The sequence below is a fragment of the Rhagoletis zephyria genome, unplaced genomic scaffold, assembly GCF_001687245.7.
Source record: "Rhagoletis zephyria isolate East Lansing unplaced genomic scaffold, Rhagoletis_zephyria_1.1 Rzeph_scaffold_00435, whole genome shotgun sequence".
NCBI lineage: Eukaryota > Metazoa > Arthropoda > Insecta > Diptera > Tephritidae > Rhagoletis > Rhagoletis zephyria.
Genome location: NW_016157519.1, coordinates 243,634 through 266,953, shown reverse-complemented (window position 1 = coordinate 266,953; position 23,320 = coordinate 243,634). Strand labels below are relative to the sequence as shown.

Genomic DNA, 23,320 nt, shown 5'->3' with positions numbered 1-23,320 from the left:
TCTACGTTTAAATTTAGCGGCTGTATCTCCGATACAGCCTGCAGACCACTGTGCTGCAGACCACTGCGCTGGACTGTTCCTTTTTTATAGTTCTTGAATGTACCTTCAAGGTTTAAAACTTTTTTTCATTGTAGTATGAAATATGTAATGAAAGAAATAAATGGTCAGAGCTTGTGAAGAGGTTGTGTTCCTAATAATGTGCCCACCATTCTATTTAAGTATTTAAACGTGTAAAATTCTGCATTTTTCTTATCAGTGAGTAAACGTTTGATGAGGTCAGAGACCCAGCAGAAAGAAAGACAGACATTTCCTTTAAAATGAATTATTGAAATTCATTGTTTGTTGCCTTGATTAAAATTGTATTTGTATATTATGTGAAAAGACCATATCATTACATTAGGTTACTTTCACAATATCTACCATACAAAACGGCAACAAGCCATTCAATACATTTTGCGCTTGTTGGCTAATATATAGAGCCAACTTGAATGACCAACAATAAAGTTAGTGCCAAAGAGTAATAAAAAATGAATGTGCAAACGTAATCAAAGTAGGTACCTACACACAAACCTACTTATGTATGTCTACTTGTATATCGGCCCCATCACTACTGGATGTGTATTCATGTATGCATCTATAGGTACACATCTATGTACATTTAGATTATTTAGACACACGAGTTATCGCAATGGGCGACCGCTTGAATGAATCATAGACCAGTCGATGCATGGCAAAGAGCATTGGCCAATTTGAAAGTAAACATACATATATGTATATGTATATACATATGTAAATGTGCGCATACACATATATCATTGAAATACATAACATATGCACATACAGACAAGTAAATATGTATGTACATATATGCCAAGACAATGTCTAATGAATAGAAGTCAATAGCCCTTTGCGGAATGAAGGATGGTAATATGTGGTAAGGAAATGTAGGGAAACTCATAAATGCGACCATCTAACTGGGTGAAAATTTACGTAGTATTTAGTTATACATACATATATATCAAACCCGCGTATCGTGGTTCTGCAAAACCTCGTAACTGACATTTGTGACAAAAAGATATTTGCTCATCGGAAGCTTCAGGCATCAAGCCCTTATCCATTAATCCTAAAATATTGATACTTAGATATAAGAAGACGAGATATTTAGGGATAAAAGAGAGAACCGTTCTGAAATAAGAAAATTTTTACCCTCTCCTATAAAATTTAGGCAACCGCACATACGCATTTTCTTGCTAAGCGCTTTTGTACTTAAAACGATGATATGCACGCACATGCTATATATAGCAACTCGAACGTGACAAGAGACTCGGCCGGATTAAACTTACCGGAAGTTCTACCAGCATGCCTTCCTTTTCTTTTCTTTTTTTTTGGTTCTGGTTTAGATATGTACATTCTATTCTTTTAAGTCATTCGCCTATTCATACATATATTGTATTGTGATAAATTTCTATTTCGCTGTGTCTACTTACCTTTCGATTTTGCATGGAAATGCAAAGGCTGGTATGTCAGCCATGGTTTTCTCATCGCGATATCCCTCCGGAAAGCTCTCGACCACAACACAAGGTGGGGATGATGTGTGGCTGCCGCCTGTAGGCGTATTCCGTTTATCTGCATTGCGCACCAACGCGACTTCACACCAAAATTCGAATAGTTTCTTCACATCCGCTCTGGAAACAAAAATTTCAGGCATATTTTTTTATAAATTTGGAATCAAAGCCAGAAGAAATTATGTGGCATGCATAACATAATTTCAAGCTATTCAAATTAACTCCAAACCAACTGGAAAACTGGGGAGAAGTGCACTTGAGCGTAACGCCTACTGATTTATGGCCGCCACCGAATAGATGGCACACAGTACAATTATCTCGGCTGCACATTTTACGCTTACATGGGACAGTTCAGAGAGATGAGATGAGTAAAGAGTGCCTGACTGAGGTAGCAATAATTCTCATGGTCAGAAGTTCAACAATTTCTTACTTCCAAGTATTAGCATTTGAAGTAATGTTTAGTTCATTGCGATTACAGTTTTTTTTTTTTTGGGCAAGCTGCACCGCTTTTGGTTTATATTAGATTCTACTAAACTAATGTATATTATATACTATATTATATACATAATACATAAGTATGTACGTATGTACATATTTTTAAACAAGTGACGTACGGCCGCGACACTCACTTTATACGGGAACTCATACTGGCTGCGCCTTGCACTGGCCGCCCTGTTGCCTCCAAGAATTTCCGCTTGCTCCCTTATTCGAAAATCATTATGTTAACTTACTTTAAACAATTTTACACTAAATTTCTTGATATTTCGTCTCTAAAACAACATTGGCTTCCAGTTATTACTTGGTATCTTTTCGTTACTTTTTCTGCACTACGTCACTCTCGATTTCCGCACTTTTGTAAAGATTTTCAACTTCAGTCCCACAGGCACAGATAAAGCATTCTCTTTTTCACATTAGTTGAATAAAAATTAACAATTTATTCGGCCCGTTTCTACCTTTAATTGCCTTTTCAAGCTAGACATAAAAAAATCAACGTCCCCGAGACAAAAGCAAAAACTGTGACAAGGAAAATAATCGCGAAACGTCAGACTGCAAATCAGGATGTCAATTGAAAATGGAATGTCAAACTTGCTGGAATTTTTTTTGGAATGCGCTACCGGAAATCAATGGAAGGCAATACCGGAAATAATTGGAATATACCACCAAAAGTACAGGGCGATAAGCGGTTTATCCAAGTTTCAAATGAAACGACAGTTCATTCAAATGAGTATCCAGGGTTGCCGCTGTCGGAAAAAATTACTTTTTGATAGTTATTTTAGTAAAAACTAGTTTTATTTTTTTAGTCATTTTAATAAAAATTATAGTTATTTATTTTTTTTTTAGTTATTTCAATAAGAATAAAATTTGTTTAAAGGAACTTTTTATTTAACTAATTATACGGTATTTGCGATCATATTAATGGCATATTCTCAGTTTCCTTCAACCAAAAGCGAAACTGATGGAAACTAAACGCAACAACGGCATAGACAAGGACTCAAAAAAGCAATTGGTGATTTTTTTTAATATTCATGTTTTTAATATGTTTTTCAAGTAAAAATGTTTTGTTGCTTTAACTAAATCCATTAAAAGGATTCCAGCTATATACATTTAGAAAAATTCAAAAAATTATCGTCTAAATTTCGAATTTTTTGCTCTGAATTTTCTCAGCATAATATTTATAGCCAATGAGCTGCTTAAAATTCCCGTTGATTTTGTAAACTTTTGCGTCACCTGTCTTTTGTTTTTTTTTTTTATTTAACAATTTCCATTGATAAAAAATGTCGTTAGATTTAATTTTGTTTGCGAACAATGATAGTGCATATTTACATACATACCAGTCAATTTTTTCTTTTTATTTAAATAGTCATTTAAAATATTTAGACAATCAAAACGAAAAATAAAGCGGGAACGAAAAGTTCAACAAAAATCTACCAAAATGAGAAAAATTGTAAATGGCAACTGTGAGTATCAAAGTGTGTAGAGTTGCCAGACTTCGCTTGGGTAATTTGAGCAAACAAATAAGGGAAATTATTTGGAACATTTGAGGGTAGTTCAAAAGGAAGTTTTTTAACGGAAGCTGAAGCGGGTAGACATGTTCTTCCGTGGTGCAAGTTAAAAGTGTTTGGTGCTTGTGAATATATTAAAAAGGCTGCTGCAATTCTTTACACATTCCAGATACTCTCATCTCACAGGCAGAATAAACAGAGTGCGTTTTAACTACACTTACATACATATTTGGTGACATTATCTGGGACGTTCTTACAAGATTTGTACAATTAAAAATTTGAGGAGAAACGTTAGTGGCCGCAATGTTGTTGTTGTTGTGTCGGTTTGCCCATTAATCATTGTCGTAAAGCTCAACTAACGTTAGACCCAAGAACATGCAGTTTCAACAGGGCCAGACCAAAGGGAGAGGGGTGTTAGTTGAGTGGGATTGTGCTGGCACGTGAAGAGGTGGTTGGTATCGTGCGGGGAGTCTCCACATGCCGGACACTCATTGGGGTATTGGCCAGGTGGCTACAGTATCCAGAGGTTCAAATCTCGTTCGACGTTATTGCGAAGTGATAAAAGTAACACTTTTACAACGCATTTATTTTAGTGTTAATTTTATTCTTTCCACTTCACGATAACGCAGAACGGGAATTGACCCTCTGACCGTAACTGGGCAAGGGCTTAGCGGCCGCAATCGAAAATTTAGGGTTGTTTTTACAACACAAAAAACGCACCTCATCTTACAGTTTTTTTCGAAAACGACTACTCTCTGCTTTTGGAACTTTTATCTGTCTGCCGTGATGTGGAACGAGGAAAAGACAAGGTATCCCCCGTAAACAAGCAGTCAACGCTTGCCTACTGTCCACGTTCACCTGCAGACCTATTTCCTCTTTTCCAATGTGGAAAATACAGAACAAACGTAGCGTTAGTTGAGGCCCATGATTTTGCCGGCAAACGCCAAGCTCCGATTCATTTCCACCACTGGCCTAGATGCTGATACCTTTGAAACTTTTCGCACACATGAATTTCGGCCTCCCTTTTTCTTGTCTCGAAAATTCGTGTCGCTCCCCTCTCTAGCCCTCTATATCGATCTCACATAGCTCATGTTGCGCTCAACCGTAGCGTGGCCCCGTAGGAGGCATCTATTTTCTCTGCACCGGCTTAACATTCCTCCTCGTACCAGTTGTTCTTTCGGGCTCTTCGGCGGCGGCATGTGGTGAGTGGTAGAAGTTTTGTCCTCAAATCGTGCATACGTTCAAAACGTGCATTCCGTCTATCACAACATAATCGATTTGGTTTCTCGCCTTTCGATCTTTAGACAGGCATGTAACCTGTTGAAGCTTTTCGTGTTGCAACCTACTGCTGCAGACTGCCACGTTTTAGTCCCTTCAAAGCGTTGCCGAGCGTTTCGTCGTGGAGGCTGGATTTTCCGACGTTAGAACAAAATTTTCCTTCCGACTTTGATGTCGTGACGTGGACAAGCGCTCATAAAAGTGCCTTTGGTCTCCTCGCCCTTCTATTCAGTCGGGGCGCGGCCACAGTGGAATGAGATGTTGAAGAATATTGCCGGAATTAGGACAGTAGCGAGAAACTCGTACTTCGGGGAGAACAACAGTACTTATCGACATTCCCGCCACAGTTGGCTCTACGTAACCCGAACTATTTATGTAAGTATATCTGGCAAAGGACCGTCACTCCAGCATTATTCCTCAAAAGCTGTTTGGGGAATTTATATGCTGTTACAACAACAATATTTGGCGACGAAGCCTCTCTTCCACCACAAATCCAACGAATTTTCGTATTGTGGACAGATTTTCCGTCATCCCTTGTCGACTTTGGTTTGGAAACAAACCGGTTTCGGCCTTGTGCCACCGTCAGTGTCAATTTTCGTGCTCTTTAGTTAATATTCGTGCTTGAATGTTTATAATTCGTGTTAATGTTCGTTATTTCTTAAATAGGTACGCCTACCGGAACCTATTTTTTTGAGTCCCAACAGGCGTTTGTTGTTCTTGGGTGTGTATCCGCAGCAGGAAGGTAAAAATCAGTTACTTCATTCCTTGGGTTTCCGTAGTTTGGATCTGTGTTCCCTTGTTCGTTGTTGCTGTAAGGCTTTTGTCCTGTTCTACTTAAAGCAGAAAAATTGCTTCACATAAATTGCTCCCCTTTGTGAAACAACATCAAGGCGCACGCCACAAATCGGAGGAGAAGCTCGGCCCAAACACTAACACATTGCGTATAAGCGCCAATCTATTAAAATTATTATGTAGGCACTTCATTAGAAACTACATTTGCAGTAATTTGTTTTGGACGTTAATTTTAACTTTAATATCGTCGCAAGATCGAACTCTAATCATGGTCTGCCTCTACGTAAAGCAATCCTCTTTTAGGAAAACACCGACTCTTGCTGATTTTGAGAATCATTTATTGTTATTGCGAACGCTACATAAATTTTGAATTGGATACGTTTTAATACAACAGGAAGTTTTGAATCGCTGGGCTATAAATTTATACCAGGTAGTAAAATTCGTTTACCCATGTCATTTAACTGTTAAAAGTTCGGCGTCCAAGTATAAGGCGAGACCATTAAATATGTATGTACTTATATTGCCAATTAATATCACAACGAGAGTTAAAACAATTATTAGCCGCCATCGATTCGCCACTTCTCTGCTCGCTCGTTTGAGTTCCGGTCGCTTAACGAAAAATTTTGTATGTGAAAGCAACAACAAAGTTAGCTAGCATCGATGGACGATAGCGAGTTTGGTTGTACCTTATTGAAATCGTTCGTTTCGCCACTAGGCAAGTGTGTAGGCTATAGTCTATGGCGGCTATTGTTGTTGTTTGAAATTGAAAATGAGAATGTGTTTGTGAATTTCAGTTTAACCTTTTAAAACTAGATACTATAGTTGCTGCCTATCAAAATGACTGTAGCAATGCTTTGTTCGATGTAAAATCGTAAAAATTATTTCCGCCCAAATTTGATCGAAAGTAGTGTAATGATTCTTAAATCTAAAATGTTTGTGAAAAATTTCAGGACGAGCACTTTAATTTGATATATAACTTATCTCTATACGATTAGTAGATCGCTGGGAATAAGCGCCTCGTCTTAGAATAATATATAGATATTTGTTTTCGTGGGTTTATTGATTTTTATTTAACTGCTGATTATTCTTTATTTTAAACCTTTTATTAATGGTAGNCGAAAAATTTTGTATGTGAAAGCAACAACAAAGTTAGCTAGCATCGATGGGCGATAGCGAGTTTGGTTGTACCTTATTGAAATCGTTCGTTTCGCCACTAGGCAAGTGTTTAGGCTATAGTCTATGGCGGCTATTGTTGTTGTTTGAAATTAAAAATGAGAATGTGTTTGTGAATTTCAGTTTAACCTTTTAAAACTAGATACTATAGTTGCTGCCTATCCAAATGAATGTAGCAATGCTTTGTTCGATGTAAAACCGTAAAAATTATTTCCGCCCAAATTTTATCGAAAGTAGTGTAATGATTCTTAAATCTAAAATGTATGTGAAAAATTTCAGGTCCAGCCCTTTAATTTGATATAAAACTTATCTCTATACGATTAGTAGATCGCTGGGAATAAGCGCCTCGTCTTAGAATAATATATAGAGATTTGTTTTCGTGGGTTTATTGATTTTTATTTAACTGCTGATTATTCTTTATTTTAAACCTTTTATTAATGGTAGAAAGAAATAAACTTAAGGGAAAATTAAAAAAAAAAAACTTAAAAAATTACTTTCTAAATCTAAAATGAAAATGTTTGCGTCAATGATTTTTAAATATATACAATATACATACATACGCAAAATCAAAATCAAGAATTCATATTAATATATGTATGTATAATATTAAGTTACTAAGCATTGAAAATTCTAAACAATTCAATATTTATTTAGAAACACGAAATGCTTTACATGTACGTAAGTATCCATTACCTTAATTCGCAAAGGCCCTTACCATCAAATTTTCTATTTTACAGCAGAAACAAACACCGTTAAAAAATAAGAATGTAAATCAAAAACTGCAGATAGGCCTTTTTAAAAAGAGGCATAAGTCCCTTGTTTTTGGTACTAACACTTTAAATTTTTAGAGGTGTATTTTTTAATATATCCTACCGAAATCTGTGAAAAACGCAGTTTCGAAAAGTATTCATTAGGGCCTTTGTGAATTAAGGTCACGGTAAAATGTACGTATCTTTCATATGGGTTTTTTTTCTTTCAAATGAAACGCATACGAATTCTATACAATTTTTAGAAATCATTTTATAGTGAACAACTTAGTGTGGGTATGCATGGAAACGCGTAAATGCTTCGTAACCGCGTGAACCCCGTAAACAAACTGACTTTCCATACGTTTACGAGGTTTGGATAGTTACGAGGCATTTACCCGTTTAGATGAATAGCCCTAGTGATTTTTTTTATCAATTTGTAAATAATTTTGATATTGATAGTACCCAGCAATTCGAAATCCAGCAAATAAATATACTCACTTTGCAAACAATCGGTTTCAATCAACTCAATGTTCAGCAGCGTAAATGTAATAAATACCGAGCAGCTTATGATTTTATACGCCCTGGCGTACAAAAGGTACTCTAAATAATTATGCATTAGATGTAAACTAAGTGATGAATACTAAGAACTATGAATATTAAAAAAAAAGTTCAGTTGCAACAACTGCTATTGCCTATGGTCGCATCAAACGCTGCGCTGCGCTTGCGCGTTTCTCCATTTATTTTATGTGAGGGCCGCTCTCTCGCACTCCATTAAGCTGTCTACTATTTCGTTCAGTGCTGGCGCATCAACTATTTGTGAAATTGACGCTTCTGTGGCGTTTTGAGGAGCGGCACTTGTTTTTTCACCATCACCAGTATCTGTTTGTGCCTCAGTTTCCGGCAACGGCTGCTCTTTGTTCGATAGAAGTTTCTCAATTTCTTTTTCAACATCAATTTCCGGCTCATTTAATTCCGCAACACTAGCAGTCTCTACGATGGCGGGATTGCACTCTTTATCTTCATTTGCTTTCATATCGGTTGCGGCTGTTGCATTGGCCTCAGAGACAGCATTATCATCCAGCGTGGTGGAGAGTTTTCGTTTAATTGGCGATAGCTCAGAGTCAGCGATATCAGATTCTTCCATTACAATTGGTTCGATTGTTTCATCGGCAGTCACGTTGGCATCGACGTTTGTTGTTGTTGTTGTTGTTGTTGTAGCGGCGTTTGTCGATGTTGCCGCTGCGGACGGCGCTACCTCGACCACAGCCAACTTATTGGCCTGTTGTTCCTTCCTTTCCATTTCTTTCTTTTTCTCACTTGCTTGCAAGCCCTCAATCACACGCTTAGCGCATTCACTTACGGTTTCCATTTTAGTTTTCGTATGCTTTTCACTGCCGTCCACAGTCTTTTCGTTAACAGCCAAACCATCACTATCGCCCTTGTCCAAAGGTTTCTCATCAATAACCACTTTGAGTGACTCCTTCTCGTTGCTGCTGTTGCCCTCAACTTCTATAATCAACGATTTTTCCTCCTTACCATCCTCGTCATCGTCCATAACAATGCTTAACTTTTTGTTGTTATCTTCCTCCTCCTCCTCCTCCTCTTCGTCATCCTCCTCGTCTGCTTTGTTTCCGGAATTCTCCTCATGCAAAACTATTTCGCTGTCTTTTCCTTCATCAATGGAGCTTTCCAAGTCCACAGTCAGTATTTCCACCTCGCCAGAATCATTCATTGCTTCATTGTTATCCGTAGGCTCTTTCTTTTCACTGGTCTCCTCAGCATTTTCATCATTCTCCGTTATTTCCCCTTTCAATTTCTCAGCATCGGCCTTTAGCACGCTCTCATGCTTCTCCAGCATATCTTTAGCAAATGGAAATTCTTCTTCTGCCTTTTTCAACGAAATGGCACACTTCATTTTGAGTTTCAAATCGCTACGTTTCATCTCCTCTAAGCGTTCGCGTTCGAGCATTTCCTTCTGTTTCAGCAAAGTTGGATTCGGTTTGTTGGTAGTCTTTTTGCGTGGCTGCTTGCGCTGCTGTTGCTGTGATATGGAATCGCCATCGGCAGCATCAGAATCCACTTCCAAGAGGCTAACAAGAAAAGTTCTCGCCGCCGACAATATATCGATTTCCTCCATTTTATCATTGTTAGCCTCATTTACCAAGGCGGTGTTATCTTCATAGGACGCAGCGGCACCAGCAGCGGCAGCGGCACCAGCAGCAGCAGCAGCAGCATTGGATAGACTGGGCATTGGTGTAATGGTCGAAATTGAAGTACTTTTAGGAAGAAGCAACACTTGTTTCATGTTTGGGCAGCTAACGTCATTGGTAGTTGATTGGTGCTGCGGCTGAAGCTGCACTGAGATATTGCTGGAAGTAGGAGTACTATTATTGATTGATAAGATTGGTGCATTCTTAAATGAAGCGGCTGTTGTTTGCTTGGCTGGCTCGTCATCTTCATTGTCCGAATCCAGTGTAATGGTGTCCGTTTTAGGCTCCACAATCTCGATTTCGTTATCTTCATCATCACTGGCTTGTTTTTCTGTATGAAAAAAAAAAGAAAAATCATTTTAATATAAATTTAATGTGCAGCTAGCATTTGCGGGCACTAAAGAGATATCACAGCAATTAAGCACAAACATTTTAAAAGCAGATTACACTGTTGCAAGTAATTCGCAAGTAATGCAAGTAATTTCTAAATGTGCGTCAAACTCAACAGTATCAAAAGGTTTAGTTTTTGATTTCCGAAAAGTGAACTTTGAAAAATCAACATTACTACATAGTGCCGCACGAGCAAGTTTTAGTTTCGAAATTAATTTCCGAAAAGTGACCAAAAGCACTTTTTGAGTATTCACACGGAAAAATGTCATGTTTTGTTTCCCGATTTGGCAGCAAAACGCTTTGCTTTTCCGTCTCTCTGAGCGAATAACTCACATGGAGTTGTCGAACGGACGAGCATTCTAGTAAAAAGGGGGGTTCAGTAGATATATTATTTAAGCTTTAAAAGATTAAATTATTTTTGTATTTAAACATATTTTAATTGCGTAATCATTAATTTATAAAAGTTAGATCAATATATGTTCGTACGTACGTACATGCAAGCATGGTGTTATATGAGTTTAATGATTAATTCTAATAAAAAAATTACTGAAATACATAATACGTTTTTATAAAATTATTGAAAATAACCTAAAATTTTACATTTTTAATCAGGTCAGCATTAAACCCGATGTTCTTTTCATAAAGACTTAAAATTAATTGCTTTTTTCTTAAGTAATTAGCTTTTTCTTTTAGAAAAAGCTTTCTTAAGAAACGCTATTTCAGCAGTTTTTTTGTCCCTATTCGAGCATCGATAGCAATAAACGCGCAAATTTGGCGAGGCACGCCCTTATCATTGCATTGCACACACACCATGGGATGCTTTTTAAACACATAATTCCAAATTATAATAATTTTGGCCATGAAAATACCACGATTTAATTTTATATAAAATTTTTGTAAATGTATCATGAAAGCTTAATACGAGTATGGACTACATGATGTGAATGCTATAATTAAATTCATTCTTATACATATATGCATATACTTTTTTCTTAATAAAAGGAGATCTATTTCACTTATTTTCAATCGAGGAAAAACATTTCATCCACTGGTAAATTTCGGCAATATTTTGGCAATGGTTTATCCTTCGGGAATGTGCGACGATCGCGCCTATAACGCTGATAGCTGAAGAGGGCAAGCTGCCAACGCTTTTTAATAGTTTCAGCATTACCTAGTGTACAAAAATGAGATTTTAATCGCTATACTATTGAATCTCTAACCCACGAACAAATTCACTTACGTTTGAAATCTTTTAACTCACTAGCAATATCTTGCCAAATATTTGAGCGCAACACTGTATCATAGTAGTCTATATTCAATTTATCCCACAGCATGCTGTAATGTTGCACACAACGCACCAGTTGCACCATAAACTCCTTATCATCCGGATCATCTTGCATACGCCGCTCACTTTCGGGCATATCTTTCGTTAAATCAATGTCAATATTATTGCAATGCTCATTGCGCAAATCTTCCTCAACAATTTTGTATAGGAAATAGAGTTTGGCTAGATATTTTGAATATTTTAATTCCAAATTAGCCCTCTTTGTTTCGTCCTTGATGGTTTTTAAGCGAAAAGACTTATACATTTCGTAAAGATGTGCCCAACGATCCATTATATCTTCACAAGTTAGATCTGCAAAGACGAAAAAAATAATTGTTCCACACATCACACACATAAATGTATTAATTATTCCCATATATGTATACGTATGCACATTTGTATTTACTTTGCAGTCGCGTTGTTTTCCACAAGTGTACCCAAAGCGACTTTCGTGATTGTTCGTCGATGTGATTATATTGCGGATCAGGGGATTTACGCCATAACACCGGATTACATTTGACAAAATTTATGATTTTCATATCCAAAGCTCGCACTTCAATTGGTTTCTCACTATCTTCCGATGGTATGCCATAATTGTCACCAGCATCGCCGCCATTATTTTCGTTCCATAATCGTGATTTCTCGTCCTTATGTAGTTTCTTTTCGATCACGTCGAGTTGTTTGCGGTCGAAACCATCACCATCCTCACTACCGCAATCCACCTCGACCCACTGATCTTCGGGCAAATCGCGATTGGCCAGAAAGTTTGTGGTCTTGTCAAAGTAGCCATTGAAGCGCTTGCCTTCGCGTACGCGTCGCTCCACTCGGACATAACGCTTGCGTATATTCTTCCAACGCAACTTAATGTTTTCGGTGCGCTTGAAATGTGATGCTATGGTGCGCCAGTGCTTGCGTGTTACTTCGAAGTTGCCATAATCGGCATGGCGTGTACACCAAATAGCCGGATACTGTTGTATGAGACGCGCCAATTTGCGATCGCGTGCATGTGTTTGCTCTTCGTGGCTCATGTAATCCTCAGTACCATAATGTGCCTTGTTGCTGTAACGTGACGGTTGTTGTGCGGCATACTGTTCGAAACCGCCATCATCAGCTACATCGGCGTCGGGCTCCTCATCGTCCAAATCAACTTCTGCCGTCGCGTCCACATCTTCATTTGCAGTTTCATCGAATGTCGTCTCATTATCATAATATGATGACTCTGGTTCTTTGTAGGTGGACTCCATTTGTGTCATATCACCCACAGCCCTTGTATCATTGTTGTTTTTCATCCAGCTGGTTTCGCCTGTCTCATCATTCATATCGCCATAATCCTCCTCGTCGTCTTCACCAGCATCGACATCAGCATTGCGTCTACTTTGACCCAGCGGCATTAGCGGAGACAGAGGCGGTTTCTTAATGTCACCATTTCCATTCTCCAAATTCGCATACAAACTCTTGCGATACTCATATACCTGATTATGGAAGCTATTTGAGCTGGTATTGAAAAGATCTATATCTTCAAGTTGACCATAACGGACATAGTCGACGCCTGAAATGTGCATTATTTAAGTTATTGCATTTAATTATTTATTTGATGCTGCTATGAATGCTATCGAGTTGCGAATTTCATTGCCTTCAGACATTTTGCTAACACATGGACCACTTGTTATTACGCATATTTTGAGAATAGAATGGCGCGTACTAAGTTTTGATACACAATATATGAGCGAGGGTTTTTAGTATGATTTAAAAAAGGTTTGGAAAACTCATCTTTTGGCTTCTTAGCGGCCTAACCCTATTTGGGTAACCAAACTATACCAGTCGTTATCCGTCCCTGCATTGAGTTCAACTCCGAACTAAAAACCGAAGTTTACCCTGGCTAGATGGATCTCTTGCAACTGGAGTACAAGAGTAACACTATACGGCACCCTCTCCCTGCACGGCCTTCAAGTTACGCAAAACGCCAGTGCAAGAAAGCAGCCCGCACCCCGAACGTCATTTATGGTTTAGATACAGTAGTAGGTTGTGCAGGCACCCCACATGACACCAACTACATCTTCACTTGACTTAGTCAACACCCCGTACCCTTTGGTCCCACGACAGTCGGGTCTACGTAACCGGAACGACCCAGATTTATATCTGGCCAAGGACTGGCACTCCACTCCACACTTCCCAAAAACTCTTTGGGGAATCTCTATGCCGTTACAACAACAACAACCCTTTGGTCCGACCCTGTCGAAGAAGCAAGTTTAATGGGCCTACCATAAGTGGCTTGACGACGATGAATATACTAGCCGAACTAGGCAACAACTGATGATTTAGTTATTTTTGCGGTATCTTTGTTATCCTAACTGTACAGCGTATAATTTTGTAAAACGTCAAGAAGTCTTAAGGGAGTTTTCCAAATCCTTTCCAATATGTAAAATTTTAATTGTACTTTAAGATGTGATATTAATAAAAATACAAAATCTGCAACTTAGCTTAGAGGATGCGTACAAATTAAGGATGTTTTAAAACTTAAAAAAAAAAANCGTATAATTTTGTAAAACGTCAAGAAGTCTTAAGGGAGTTTTCCAAATCCCTTCCAATATGTAAAATTTTAATTGTACTTTAAGATGTGATATTAATAAAAATATAAAACTTTTGTGTCAAATCTGCAACTTAGCTTAGAGGATGCGTACAAATTAAAAACTTAAAAAAAAAAAACTTCTTTTGTAATACAAGCATCTGGGATCGTTTGTAAACTTCATTAAATCCAGCTTCACAAAAAAAAAAAAACTCGTAAACATTTCATTGATTGTAGTCCATGTAAATACTCTTCGTGTGAAATTTTTAGCGAATAGAGAAGAGTTGGCTTGCTGAAAGTCAATGAAATTGAACTCAAAACGCATCAAACATTCGCTTTTTGTTTCGTACTTACATTTTCGGTATTAGGGACCGAGTTTTTCTTCTTGTATTTTCATCTTTTTCACACACTTATATAATTATAAAAATTAGTACGCAGTCCATGTGCACAACAAATGACTCAAGACAATGACTGAAAAGTAATGAGCCGCGTATAATTTGGTTTAATGACAAAAATACCATCGATCGGTTTTATTTTTTATACAGCAAAGGTTAATGCGTTTGAAAGCTACCTATAACTACTAATCAGTTAAGCTTTAGGTTATCTGATATGTTCATAAATTTGTGTTTTTGTTGTTATTCGCAATACGATTTAAAGCTTAAACATATGTATGTTTACCTTACATTCACTGAACACGAAAACAAAATGATCACCTACCTGCTGCCAACTGCCCATTATCCAAACTATCGGCATCTTTAACGAAGCCCAATTGCCGCATATCAGCTAAGCATTTATCCTGCAAGCCCTTGAAGCGTCCAATTGCGTAGGTTAACAAATATGAAAGATGGATGTAGAGTTCCTTCACTTCGAGGTAATTACGTGCCGTCTTGTAGGCATTCGAATTGGTCAGTGTTTGCACTTTGCCAGTTAGATGTTGGCAAATTTCCATGGCATTGAATACTTGTTCTTGAAGCTGAGTGCGTGCTTGACCGAAGGCCGTGTCAGGGAAGACATGACGCACCATGAGTGGCGCACGAGCTGCGGTAGCGACATTTGCATTTGGTGCTGCTGTTTGTGCAACGTGAGGTGCTACTGGCACGCCATTAATCACCTGTATTTGTGCGGCCCTGACAGCGCCATTTTGACCACCAACTGGTGTAACTGTGGTATTGCTGTAGCGTATCATTTGTGGGTGGTGCATTGCATTTTGTTGTTGTTGTTGCTGCTGCTGCTGCTGCTGCTGTTGTTGTTGCTGATGATGCTGTTGCTGCTGCTGCTGCACTGTATAGTAGTGTTGTGTCGCATGTGAACTAGCTGGGGTTATTTGTATAGGACGACCAGATGCAGCGTGCTGTATAGACGCAATTGGACTTGCCTGGCGCATCCAAGGGTTATTACCCACTTGTGGTGAAGTGGCGGCCTGAACATTGTTTGTTCCCTGGCGTTTCACTTGTATTAGCTTGCCATTTGGTAAACGGAATGTTTCTTGCTGGGCTGCTGAATTCAAATCGATGCGATAGCCATTAATGGTATGATAAACGGGTGTATGATTTCCAGTCGATGTAGCATTGCGTGCACCAATAATTGTACGCCGCACAACAGGTGCAGGCGAAGGATGTCGCATTGGTATGCCGGTGTTACGCAACACCAATGGCGGTGGTGTATTGTTATGTGGTTTTAGAGTCATGCCACTACTATTTTGAGCCTGTGCATTGGCTTGCAAGGATATTATCTTCGGTGTAGACGTCATTGGCGACGGAGAAGGGCGGGTCTTCTGTGGTACAGTAATTTGACAATCAGGCTCCAACATGCTCAACAAATCGGGAGTGCAGACGACTTCATCATTTGATGTTTTCATACGCTTGGCAGCGGGTGTTTGTGGATGCGAACCAGGCGATTTTGATTGCTTCTTTGCACTGGTGCTATTGTGACTGCGACGTGATGCCGTAGAATCCAAACTCTCCATAGAGTCCGACATGTTGCCACACTTAGACTTGGCTAGACGACAGCAAGTAGAGCGATCTTGTGCCATGAGCGTTTTCTTTTCAGTTTCACTAAGGCATGTTGCCTCAATGTGCCTATAACAAATGTAAAAAATTAGTCAAACATGTTTTGCTTAAAAAAAAAAATCGCATAAAATCTCACTTCTTTTGTTTATCTATATAGCGAATCAATGCCCAGTGCTGCGCTCGCAACGGCCAAAGTATTTTCGGTGCACAGCTGAAGCAATTCCAATTTTCATTTTGTTCAATGTCGGCTACTACACCACGAGACAAATTCTTAACGATACATGACTTGCAAAACACATAAGGGCAGCTTGAGCAGCAATAAACCTCTCCGCCTTGCCCACACCAGCGGCAATATAGCTCTGAGCCATCTTCGCCTTTACTGAATTCACCGCTATTGTAGAAATCATGACATTTGGTGCAGTGTGTTACACGCAGCACCGGATGCATTTTGATGATATCTTCTTGGATTGGGGCAGTGCCGATATGCATCTTACAAATAGTACAATGCACCTTGCGCTCTCGCACCAGATCAACATTCGGATATGCCCTTATGTAGAAACGACGCTCTTCTTCAGATAAACCTGGATGGAAATCCAACAGATCTTAAATTATAGAAAAAAAAATGGAATTATTAGTTAAGCTTAACCTTGTCCGGTAGTGTGGTTTTAATATTATTAAAAATACAAATTTATTAAAAACGTTGCTATATAGGTACATACACNTTTTTTATGTATGTTACCGCACAACTTTGGACCACGTCAACCGATTTCGATAATTCTTTTTGCATCGGAAAGGTAGTGTCTCAGAGGTGGTCCCATACTAATCTGGTTAAGATCCGATCAGTGGATCATGAGATGTATATATATATATTTTTTTTATATGAGAGTTGAAGTCGGTTTTTTTTTTGCTAAAAATTACTTGTTTGAATTAAGGGTGGTTTACATTACGAAAGCAATTTTCTGAAGAATTTATGAGTAAGTTTTTTTGCATAAGGCATATGAAACAAATTTCTGTCATCCCTTGACAACGTATGGTTTGTAGTTAAAAAGCTTTCTGCGATGCGCCCGCGGAAGTTCAACAGGTCGCAACTAACAGCAAACATCAACAAGCTACTATATATAAGGGGAATCTTAAATTACCCATTTGGCTAGTTAATCGTCAAAATAATGCTTTGGAATCCAATGAAATAATGCTTTAAAAAGAAAAACGTCTAACTCGAGACAAGTGGTTTTTGTCAAAATAACGGCCTGCTCGAGGTACGAAATGAAAACCGAAATACTGCAGAACTCATGAAAATTTGCAATATTGGTGCAACTTTCCGAACTGATAAAACGATGCTAGATATTCACACCGAACGTGATACTTTCAATAGTTGCGTTCCAGATACTTCACGGTTTGCAGTTTTTTACAGGAAGTCGTTCCAGGTGACCACCTTCCATAAGGTTTATTAATGGAGAAAATAGCTTTTCCTGCAAATCCTGTAAAACCCGCAAATCATTAAGCATCTGGAATGCAACTAATAATACGCGCAACGCAGCGAAATGTATATATGTATGTATATATATGTCAAATGTGCATTTTTTAGTAGAATGCAATATTTCGAAAATAACAAATGTTCTTGATAAGGATATTCCAAAATTAAGAGATCGTTCAGATGAAAAGTTGATCGTCGTTGTTGCCACGACGGTCGGGTCTACACAAACGGAACAACCCAGATTTATATCTGGCCAAGGACTGTCACTTCTGAAACATTCCCCAGTAACTCTTTGGGGAATTTGTCTGCAGTTACAACAACATCGTCGTTTGTTAGAAAAAATAATGAACCGAAATCAGCTATTATTTACGAAAACAAAAATGAAAACACTTACCATGGTTATGGAAGTGGCTTAGGTTTCTAATCCTTGTTTAATGCATGGCGGCCGCTTTGATCTAAAGGTACCATTGCGCGGTACCACTCAGTAGGGCCTGGGTTCAAGCCCACGTTCCTACTAACATAAAAAATATACAGTTTTTTCTAATAGCGGTCGCCCCTCGGCAGTCACTGGCAAACCTCCAAAGTATTTCTGCCATGAAAAACAGCACGCCACAAATCGGAGGAAAAGCTCGGCCAAACACTAATATATATGTATGTAAGAGTCAATCTAAGTAGTAAGGATTTCTAGAGTAAGTAGTAAGGATTAGTCAAAGATTAGAGACATGATCAGGGATCGCAGAGATTAATCACTTGATTAAATTAATCGATTGTGTTTGCTCAATTTACGATTTAATTGTACCGTAGTTTTATGTTTCACTTGTCGATTAATTGTAAAATTGTAAACATATTTTCAAGAAATATGAATTCTGTAGTTGTCTAAACGCAGTTTAAAGTAGGTTTAAACTGGCGCTGAAAAAATGGCCGTAAGCTTTTTTTTTTTTTTTTAAATTGTGAATTATGTCGTTGATTGAATTGACGGATGTACACCATTAGTGTTCTGAGGCGACGATTTCAGGGTTATGTTGTCTCAAAGTTTCGAATTTAGATATTGGCGCAATGATCGAAAGTGGATCCGTTTGAATACATTCCAAAGTCCAAATAATTTATGCGCGCCATCTAGCGAGCATATCAAGGGTTATTGCAGCTAACAAAATACAACTCTGTATGCACGGTTTGTGTTTTTGCTAAAAATTAATATGGCGCTAGAATGTCTTCGTGAATTAGATAGCCGAAATACAACTCTATTATGGTTCGAAATCTTACTACATCGATATGGACGCGGCGAATTGAATAAAGCTGGGCAACAACCAAGATGCCACTCTAATACAAAAGAATAATTTTCAGCTTATAAACTGATACCAAGATGCATAACTTTCTTCTAAATACAAATTTTTATGCCTGACATTTCATCCATCCAAGAAGACACTAAAATATAGCTTAGTAACTCCTTGTTGGCACGTTTGCAGAAGCCTTGGCAAGCTTTTAGGCTCCAATTTAGCCCAAACGCACATAAAGATTCGTATGTACATTCAGTCAACTCAATACCTATATTACATACTGAAATATTAGCCATTTAGCTAAACATTTAAGTACAACTCATAAACATATATAAACTTGACGTTGTCAAATGTTTCTGGCAAAGCCTCTTACCTTCCTGGTCATTGGAAGATGCCTGCGTTGGAGCCGCCGCTGATGTGGTGCTCGCCTCCATCTCGCCACACGCAATTATAGGTTATGTTCAAGAAAACTGACGACGAACACTCCTATGCAGCGCAATCTTCCCAGATAAACTTATCAACAAGGTGCAAACAATAGGTACTTGTGAACAATTTTTTTCACTCCAGCACAGTCCCGGCCGTTTACACACGCACACACATCGATCGACGTATGCTTAACAAGAGCCAATTTTATCACTACACATATATGTATGTATGTATTCTTAATGTTTACCACTAAAATGTGTTACTAAAACACATTCAATCATACAAATACATATACACGAACTAGTTGTGCTTAATTGTTGATTTACTAAAATTTGTTTGCAAATTCCAAGTTAAAATGAAAATCTGCATAATTTTCTCTGTACACTACACAACTTGACACCACTCACTTCGTATTCAATATGGCGACGAATTTCGCTTTGTCGTACAAACAAAAATTTTTCTTTTTCATTGCTGCAGCTCGGCCGACTTGTTCGACAGCATTTGCTTCGTTGCCTAAATTGCCGGTCATGTGCTGGAAGAAGTCAGAAAACCAGGTGCGAGCGAATAGGCGCATACGAAACGTCATGAGCCGACAGATGGCCGACAGCAATCGTGTTGCCCTCGTGTGTGTTTCGCTTTATCCGCCATATTGACGTACAACATTGGGCCATCGGGTGGTCCAACAGAGCTAAACGAGTCAAGTTTATATGTATACATAAAAAAGTGGACCTACCCAGAAATGCAGAAAAAATTTAATTCTGGACGATCGGCGGGGCAAAGCTTCATAACAAGTAAGAATAAACTGTAGTTCGAGTACGATTTGGGTTATATGTACTTTAAAATCTGAAATTCCAGCAGTATTTTTATATCTTCTATATATATGTAAGTACATAGTATATATCTGTAGTATCGGCAAATGTGGACCTAGATATTTCTATAATTATGCATCTGTTATAAATGGTGATTCAGAATTCGGATTGTTTTTTTTTTTTTTGAAGAACACAGACTCGAAATCGGAAATGTTCGTGCCTTTACCTATCCGGTAAGGTATGTACATATTCTTCCGGAAAGAACACTACCATTTTAGACAAAAGCCTTCCGCTCAAAGGAAACTGGGGAAAATTTACGATCAATTCGAATATGTTTCCTTGTTTTGACAATACAAAATAATTTCGTATATGTATGTATGTGCTCCGATATCGGATACAATTTTTATATAAATTTAACAATATATATTATATTCATTTCGTAAGGGGANTTATATGTATACATAAAAAAGTGGACCTACCCAGAAATGCAGAAAAAATTGAATTCTTGACGATCGGTGGGGCAAAGCTTCATAACAAGTAAGAATAAACTGTAGTTCGAGTAAGATTTGGGTTATATGTACTTTAAAATCTGAAATTCCAGCAGTATTTTTATATCTTCTATATATAAGTACATAGTATATATCTGTAGTATCGGCAAATGTGGACCTAGATATTTCTGTACTTATGCATTTGTTATAAATAGTGGTTCAGAGTTCGGATTGCTTTTTTTTGAAGAACACAGACTCGAAATCGGAAATGTCTTTCCCTATCCGGTAAGGTACATACATATTGCTACGGAAGGAACACTACCGTTTTAGCGAAAAGCCTTCCGCTCAAAGGAAACTGGGGAAAAATTACGATCAATTCGAATATGTTTGCTTGTTTTGACAATACAAAATAATTTCGTATATGTATGTATGTGCTCCGATATCGGATACAATTTTTATATAAATTTAACAATATATTAAATTCATTTCATAAGGGGGAAAATAGCTTGTGCCACTAAGCGATCGCCATTTAATTTTTAATTTAATTGACCATACTATTGTTTTATTGATATTTTCACAGATTCCGTATTTAATTTCCGCTCACCAGCATTCTTGTGAAAGGGCAAGTAGGACCAATTTATCTTTAAGAAACGAATTCCAAATAATTTATTTTAAACCAAAAGTTTTAAAAATTTGTGAATCAACGGCACATGCAACCCTGTGGTAGATTTTTGTATAATGTCTTTGACACCACCGACAAAAGCAATGCCTTGATATATATTCAGAACATTGCTCTAGAAATGGTTCAATATTTTAATGCTTTGCAAGNTTAAGAAACGAATTCCAAATAATTTATTTTAAACCAAAAGTTTTAAAAATGTGTGAATCAACGGCACATGCAACCCTGTGGTAGATTTTTGTATAATGTCTTTGACACCACCGAAGAAATGGTTCAATATTTTAATGCTTTGCAAGAAATTTCGTAAGTGATTTATATGAAAAAAAGTAAGTTTGTTTACAGGCAAACATACATTCATATATACATATGTAGGGACTCTACAGAAAACGATTTCGTGAAACTTCTTCGGCTCACCTGAACAATGGTCATGTTACACGACGTGGACAACACAAATATTTTGCATGTTCTTGGGCCGCTTTGCGGTTTTTGATAAATTTGACTGAATCAGCTGTACAAACATAGCTGATTTTACCCTCACTGTTGTTGTAATAAATCTTCAAAAACCAAAATTTGGAGGTTATGTTGAAGATGTCAGGAGTTATGACACTTTTCTTCTTCTTCATTGACGTCTTCAAAGCGCTGCAAGACGCGTTTGAACGCGTCAAAAGAGAGGAACATTTAATGCTCGAAAAATTCGCAGCGATGGAATTGTGCAAGTGTGCGCTAGCTCGTTAAAATGTATGGGTAGCATTGTTGTAATTTTTTAAGCATAAATTAGTCAAGAACGCAGAACGTATACTTAAACGCAGTCTTTATACGCAGAATTTTGTCGATTATTGGAGCCCCCAGTGTTGCTTACTGCAGTGCTGCCACTCAGCAATGCCATTTCATAAACTTACCTTTTCAACTACAATTTTTCGTGCTATAATACATCGTAGCTAAATATAAACTACTTAGTTTTCAACAAAAAACCTTATTCAATAGTAAATCTCAATTATTTTGAACGTGTTTTGAATAGGAACTTATAACTTAAGCTGAAATTAGTCGAGAACGCAGAACGTATACTTAAACGCAGTCTGTATACGCAGAATTTTGTCGATTACTGGAGCCCTCAGTGTTGCTTACTACACTGTTGCCACTCATCAATGCCATTTCATAAACTTACCTTCTCAACTACAATTTTTCGTGCTATAATAGATCGTAGCTAAATATAAACTACTTAGTTTTCAACAAAAAACCTTATTCAATAGTAAATTTCAATTATTTTGAACGTGTTTTGAATAGCAACTTATAACTTATTTACCACCTGCGAAACTGACGAAGTGGCAACCACCTATGGGAGGAAGAAATAAGCTGACACGGAAAAATCTAAATTCCGCAGATTTCTGCGCTACGGGCTAAAACTACAGAAAAATTCTGTGGTGTTGAGTTTTCATTTACATGGCGCTCTGGTAAAGAGCGAAATACACAACACAAGCGGCTTGACAAACCAAGGGTTGTATAAGCGTTCACACGATCGAAGATCGATAGTCATCACTCCATGTTAAATCGTGTAAAATCCGCTTATGATTATGCTTGTGGTGCGGTAAACATGAACCAAAAATACAAGATCACGTAAGAACGCGACGTTGTATTTGTAACTGATTTTGAGAAAAAAGTTTGCGAAAGCGGGTTCGTCAGCTGAGCGTTTGTTTACATCACAAGCACCACTATTTTACACTTTTATTTAAGTAAAGAAGAGTTAATTCAACATGACAACACATTTTCAAGCATTTTATTGCATCATTTTACCTAAATTGTGCGCTTAAAGTGGCTGACAATAGTTTTGGCTAATTTTGGTTTTCGTTGTTTTCTTTGCTTTGTTTACTTTTCGCTCGTTTTCCAGTGAAACAAGATGGCGTAGAACCCGCTAAAAAATCGACTTTTTTCACTCTCTTGTTCTTACGTGATCTTGTGTCTTTCGTTCATGTGCGGTAAGTCCCCTTTCAGACACGTCAAGTCTTGCTTCAAAAGGGGACTAATGATAGTCATGCATTTTGTTATAACTTCAGTTTTTACATTTGTATTATTCGAAAAATTTCCCAAGAGATATAAATATTTATGGCCTT

The 23,320-nt window shown here is 37.8% G+C and overlaps 1 protein-coding gene across 2 annotated transcripts; it reads right to left on the bottom strand.

Annotated features, from left to right (window-relative positions):
- Positions 1-7,775: 7,775 nt before the first annotated feature.
- Positions 7,776-20,021, bottom strand: ADD1 (ADD domain-containing protein 1). Of its 2 annotated transcripts, XM_017611652.1 has the most exons (6): positions 19,184-20,021; positions 16,196-16,661; positions 14,768-16,128; positions 11,891-13,033; positions 11,401-11,796; positions 10,108-11,331 (listed from the first exon to the last, which is right to left on the bottom strand). In XM_017611652.1, the coding sequence occupies exons 1-6, from the start codon at positions 19,242-19,244 to the stop codon at positions 11,183-11,185; spliced, it is 3,576 nt and encodes a 1,191-aa protein (XP_017467141.1). In that variant the 5' UTR covers positions 19,245-20,021; the 3' UTR covers positions 10,108-11,182. The 2 variants fall into 2 exon arrangements, with proteins under 2 accessions (XP_017467140.1, XP_017467141.1); XM_017611651.1 differs by lacking the exons at positions 10,108-11,331; positions 11,401-11,796; positions 11,891-13,033 and adding an exon at positions 7,776-10,101.
- Positions 20,022-23,320: the final 3,299 nt, after the last annotated feature.

Coding starts and splice junctions, on each gene's coding strand:
- ADD1 (XM_017611651.1), bottom strand. CDS start 19,244: ATGGAGGCGAGCACCACATCAGCGGCGGCTCCAACGCAGGCATCTTCC. Junction 16,129..16,195: donor TATATAGATAAACAAAAGAA/GTGAGATTTTAT, acceptor CATTTGTTATAG/GCACATTGAGGCAACATGCC. Junction 10,102..14,767: donor TAATGGGCAGTTGGCAGCAG/GTAGGTGATCAT, acceptor TTTTTCATACAG/AAAAACAAGCCAGTGATGAT.